The sequence below is a fragment of the Diospyros lotus genome, chromosome 14 (genome assembly GCF_014633365.1).
Source record: "Diospyros lotus cultivar Yz01 chromosome 14, ASM1463336v1, whole genome shotgun sequence".
Lineage (NCBI taxonomy): Eukaryota > Viridiplantae > Streptophyta > Magnoliopsida > Ericales > Ebenaceae > Diospyros > Diospyros lotus.
In genome coordinates this window covers 10268103-10274491 of record NC_068351.1, presented here as the reverse complement: position 1 = coordinate 10274491, position 6389 = coordinate 10268103, and the positions used below count along the sequence as shown (strand labels likewise).

The window sequence follows — 6389 nt, the reverse complement described above, 5'->3', positions numbered from 1 at the left end:
AAATCTATCGCTATGCACATTAGTGATTTAAGGTAATAGATTTGTTCTCACGACAATAACCCTAATTAAATCGAATATTGTTTAGAGATGAAAAAACTTTAATTAGGCTAATCTTTTTATTGACTTACTTGACCCCTTCTCTTTTTATTTAAGAAAATGTTACTTTTTTCAAACAAATGAAAATTATTATATTTTGGTTTTATTTTATGAGCAATCAATTGTTAATTTAGTTGAAGAATATAGGAAAAACGTGTGAAGTTCGTGGCTGACTCAACAGGAAGAGATTAATGACTTCTAGTATAGGGTTTAATGTTAATTGGGTTATTGGGGGCAAAGTCCACATTAGTGGCGAAATACACACCCAGGCAGAGGAATATACAACGAGAAAACGGTCTTTTAGAAAACGGTCTTTTTTTTTATACTATAAAATTGAAACAGAAAGCCCATAAGTACTTCTTGTCCCAATAAGTAATTCTATTGAATTGAAGGAACCTTCCTGGAAGCTACCCATGGCTGCACTTCTCTGTTTCCATTTAATCCCAGCGTTTTCCTCCCTTCTTCCTCATCAACAACGATTTCCACTCTGGCTCTCTCTCTCCCCCCTCCCCCCTCTCTCTCCCTCCCTCCCTCTCTCGCTCTCTCTGAATTTGGTTTTCAATTCGAGCCATGAAGCTGGCGATCAAGATCAATCCTAAGCAAATCTTCCGATCCAAGAAGACCCGGTATGCCTCACGGTCCGATCCGTCTTCTTTCAGCTTAGGTTCGTTGTCGTCCGATTCCTCAGAGTCGTCGTCGTCGTCGAGCCAACAGCACCACAAGTCCGATCTGAGAAATGGCACGCCGAAGAGCGTCTTGCCGTCGAGTTCGATGCAGATCTCTGGCGACTGGTCCGAATTGATGGCCGGCGATGTCTATTCGGAGTTGGTGCAGGCTTTCAAGATGATAGACAGAGATGGCGACGGCAAGATCACCACGAAGGAGCTGGAGGCGGTGCTGAACCGAGTTGGCACGCAGCCGCTGAGCGAGGAGGAGTTGGGGACGATGCTTAGCGAGGTCGATCGCGACGGCGACGGCTGCATCAGCTTGGAGGAGTTCAGCGCTATCGGCCCGGCCTTCGGGCCGCCGGCCTGTCCCTCCGAGCTGCGCAACGCCTTCGATTTCTTCGACGCTGATCACGACGGCAAGATCAGCCCGGCGGAGCTGCACTCGGTGTTCGTGGCCTTGGGCGACGAGCGGTGCACTTTGGAGGACTGCCGGCGCATGATCAGCGGCGTTGACAAGAACGGCGACGGGTTCGTGTGCTTCGAGGACTTCGCTCGTATGATGGAGCTGCAGAGAATATGATCTTGGGATCACCATCATGATCTTGTTCGTTCCTGATGTTAAGGAAAACCATAGTCCTCGCTTGTTGTCTGATTTTTCTGTTTTTCTTTTTGGATCTTCCTCTTTGGTGTTGTGTGCGTTCGGGAGGCGAAATCGGCTTAGAAACGTCGGATATAAAAGATCAATCAATTGGACGGCCTGGATTGGTTGATCTTCGTAACTTCCGGTGTCGTATATATATATATATTATATAAATGAATGGATGAATCTCAATCTCTTTGTCCTTCAAACCAACCAATGATTGAGTATCTCCTTCAGGCTATAAGTCTGTACATATATAATTAATAAATTAAATAATTCATAACATTTCACACAAAATCACTAAATAAGTAATTCACATGGTACTTCAACACTCTCCTCTTGTTGTTCTATCCCATTTTTATTGGAATTATATTTGATAAAAATAAACCAACCTAGTGATTTTATAATGACTGAGGAAAAAAAATTAAGACGGTGTAATTAACATTTTTATCAAAATAATTATTTATGGTATATTATTATTGTATAATTATTTTAAATAAAATGGCAAATGAATATAATTTTATATTTATAGCTGTGTACGGATAATGACTTGTACACGTGGAAGGAGGATTACTACTCTACCAATTTGATTTGATAATGGCTGCTATTGGCAACAACATTGACAGCGCCAAATGTCATCACAGATTTGAGTTTTCAGCGTTGGCAATTTGGATGAAATTATGTTTGGATTTAGTCAAATAGCGCACTTGTAGACAGGAAGAGATATCGTGGGATACTCGTTTTTGTGGAGTGAAAAATTCGCAAGTGCTAGACGGATTGATATATAAGTTTATAGAATAGGGATTAAAAAATTAAAATATTTTTTTTAATATAATATGATTGAGAGCATTTTAATTTTTTAGTCTCTATTCTATAAATTTATTTGACCTCTCAGAAGAATTGAAGTAGAGTTCTCAATGTTTATGTTTTTTATTATATTAAAGAAGATAAATTATTGATTGAGTTTTTAATTTTTTGTAGGGCAAAAATTGAATTCGCTACCTCTTGAATTGATATAATATATTACTTATTCAATCGCTATTATGAAGATAACAAAAATAGATGTTAATCGAGATAAAATATTTAATATCTAATATTATAATTTAATATTATATTATTTAAATTTTAATTACATGATAGTTTTTGTTTGTTCGTTTAAAATTTAGAAAGACAAAATTATTTTCACATTCTTACACTCTTTATAATTTATTTTTAAGAATTATAAAAATTTTTATACCTTTCATTTATTTATTTATTGTGGAAGGCATCCCTTCTTCTACTAACCACTCTCCTCCCCCCCCTGGTTAGTTAGTTGGAACTTGGAAGAATGGCAGATTGGACATTGGTGAGAACCAGGAGAGGCTTCTCCCTTCAATTAGCCTTTTGTCAATCAGATTTTTGGAGTGTCGCCCGCCGCTGCCATGTTTCTCGTCGCCGCCTTCTCTCTGTCGCGATCTGTATATTTGGTGCCACCCCCACCCAGCTGCCTCCTCTACTGAGATTTAAGCCTAGACCTAGTAGGTGTCATTCCCAACACTATTTCACTCCGCCACTACCGCTTCATATCCCACCTTTCGCGCCCGCCCTGCTGCAAATCACCTCACAACAATAAGAGCCCATCCTATTTCACAGCTGTTGTCACGACGCTGAATGCAAACCTACGCGTACACATCTCTCTCCCCTTGCAGTTGCTGACCACGACCCTTCAACTTATTTATTTATTTATTTGTTTTTTATTTTTAATTAAATAGATAGTTTAAGAAGAGTTTGGGTAATTTTAATTTAATCAGACTTTTATTGATACTATTAGGGTGTGTTTGATTGTATTAGCTAAAATTTAATTATAGGTAATTTTTTCTAGAAAATAAAAATCACCCCACTCCCTTAAAAAATGAATTTTATGAAAAAAAAACTTTAAATACTTGTACTATATACATTTTTTTATAGAAAAATTAAAAATGTTTGATTATTTTCATAGAAAATATTGTAATAATTATACATTTTTTATAATAAATATGTATAATCAAACACACTCTTAGTATTAAAAGTTAAGAAAAGAAGTATCTTTGACACTAATCAATGCAAAAAAAGACCTCTAAAACTAAAAATAAACCATAAAAGATGTCTAAGTAAAATATTTGGGATTATAATCCTTGCGTGATCTTTCATTATTCGTGTTTTCGATTTTGACAAAGTAGTTAAATCATAGATGGGCTTTTGGCCCTTGTTTAAGTCAAGTATAGAATTAGTGATCTATTAATACTAATTCTAGCATATCATTTATCCGCCACTTAACATATATCCCGAAGACAAGTTTAGGTAAGATACTTAAACCACACAAGAAGATTTAAGGGTCATTTACCCAAATTAACAATACATTATCGTTATTAATTAGTGTATACTTAAAAGAACCTAGTAAAAAATCTAATGAAATCTATATATTTAAGATTTAAATCCGTGACAAGTTATTAATAAATTTAGATATAATATTAATGTGTGATACCTTCGTTGCATTAACCTACTGTTATAAATCCCAACTTATCATGATTTAATCACTTGACCTATGTCCAAGAACATTTCATCATTATTCACTTATTTGATTTAACTCATGTTCCTCTAAGTTAAAAGTATGGAATCGAACAAAATTTATAGCTCATCCAACATACACATCCTTCAAAAATTGCCAAAATCTTATTAATTTTTTCGTAAATTGTTTGATTTTATAAACGTAGATAGAACAAGTCTTGTAAAATTGAGCTTCATGAATTGGTTGTATACTTGTATGTATTTCTTAAATGATACTTTAATACGATTGTACTAGTTTTAAAATTTATACTTAATTAATTATACTTTGATTTTGATTAGATTGAATTAGTTCGACTCTGTTTTAAAATTATACTGATAGCGAGTCCAAAATTATTAGTGTATTTATAATTGACTTGAGTTTGAAAAATATTATAAACAACTTATAAAATATTTATTTGCTTGTAAAAACTTACGGTTTTGAAAATTTTACGATTGTACGAGTTTTGAAAGATTTTAAAACTTACGGTTTATAGATGCATTTTTAGTGCTTGTGAATTTTCGTTTATGAAAATTGTTTTTAGGTTAAAATCCACTAAATTATTTAAAAATTTATAATTTAAATAATTTGTTATGGTTCATATGAACTTATGTTAGAGCAAGTGTTCATGTGGCAGTTAGAATCATGTTTGAGCATATAAATTTTTTACGGACAAAAATTTACTTCATAAGCAAAGATTCGTCGAATTTAAGTTTGATTCGGTGAGCTAATTTCTAAACTCAAGTTTAAAGCCGAACTCAAATGTTAAAAGTTTAGCTTGAGCTCGACACAAAAATGTGCTGTATGCTATGAGCGGCAAGAGAGAGAGTGAGAGAGTGGAGGAAAGTGTAACTGCGATGGCATACAATCAGACATCTAGCAGTTACCTCTTAATGACTAATTAATTAAAACTATATAATTCTCTTTTAAATCATTTTAATATCCGTACCATCAACCCAAAAAAATTAGTCAAAAATATAAAAGATGCATGTCAGAAAATAAATACAGTATGAATGTGGACAACCGCGTCCGCGTGTCAATCCAAAAGCTTCAGCGTCTAGTGATTACCATAGATCAACTGCAGGGGCAGGCTGGGGACCCGCGCTGAACTGGATCGCTCAAAGGAAAATAATATTCCCGCTGGTTCGGGCGGGGTGGGTGGTTGGCAAGCGCGAAAAGTCATGGAAATTGGGCGGTTTGGCGTGAAACGGTGGGAAAGTATATATAATTTTGTGGCGGTATTAATATAACAATTAAAATTGATGTGGACTTGTGCACGTTTTCCATCACAAATGTCGCTCTTGCCCGCTGTCCGCTGCCGGTATGTGTGCGTGTAACGATGGGCTCGAAAAACTTGTCTGTTTCGGGCCATGAATGGATGGATATTTATCTTCATCACAGTGCATGAAAGTCCCGTTTGGAAACACACAAAATCTGCCTAGTGCTATATTTGGTCAGTCGGAAAAGCATTGGGTGGACTTTGGGCTCGTGACTTGGAGCGGGTAAAGAGGGTCATGGTCCCACCTAACTTATTTTTAAGAAAATATTATTAGTATATTTTTGTGTATATTTTGAACTACACAAAAGTGTCAATACAAAAAAATCATTCATGAGACGCATAAAGACGTGTAAAGCGTATGAAGGTGAGGAGTATTTTGATCATAATACCCCTTTATATAGTTCAAGATGTATAAAAATAATGTACAATAATATGATTCTTGTTTTTAACCTTTGCAGAACAAAAAAGTAATTTCCATTCCTCAATCAAACACTCTAAAAATTTTATTAAATTATAACATGCCACACGGCTATTCAAAATTATGTTGGCCTTTCATTGTTTAAACAAATATTAATACGTTTGTGTAAATATATAAAAAGTTGGAAGTGCAGAATTTAACAGTAATATGGGTGGTTTTAGTTTATTCCCAATTTTTGGGTTTTTAGAAATTTGATTTCTCCAAGTCACATCTTCAAGAATTACTTTACATGAGAAAGTATAAATAAAAATTCTTTTGGGGAAGTTTTTGAAAATTTCTTATATTCTTAATAGATATCTATTAATTATTAGTAATAAAAAAAGTAACATACCTATATATATATTGTATATCTATAGTTTTATACTCGATATTTGTAGTTTTCCGGAAGCCATGTTGCATGGGAGTCATTTTTTTCGTTTTCAAAATATTTTTCATTCTCATATTAGAAACGTTCATTCTCGTATTATATCTTTGTTTAGAAAAATATCTATTTCCACATTTATATTTCGTATTAGAAACGCTTCTCATTTTCGTGTAACCTAGTTCGAAAGTGATGGGTCGGTAGCACTCCAAGCTTGTACTTTAAGCATGTTACTATTTACTAGTAATTTAGGGAATTAATATTTAAATTAGTAATATTATTTGTACACTATTTTTTGATATTT

At 34.3% G+C, this 6389-nt stretch overlaps 1 protein-coding gene across 1 annotated transcript; it reads left to right on the top strand.

Moving 5' to 3' along the window:
• The first annotated feature begins 481 nt into the window (after positions 1 to 481).
• On the top strand, positions 482 to 1617 carry LOC127791127 (probable calcium-binding protein CML36). The gene has a single exon (XM_052320913.1). It carries the CDS (start codon positions 667 to 669, stop codon positions 1342 to 1344), a length of 678 nt encoding a protein of 225 aa, XP_052176873.1. The 5' UTR covers positions 482 to 666; the 3' UTR covers positions 1345 to 1617.
• The last annotated feature ends 4772 nt before the right edge of the window (positions 1618 to 6389 follow it).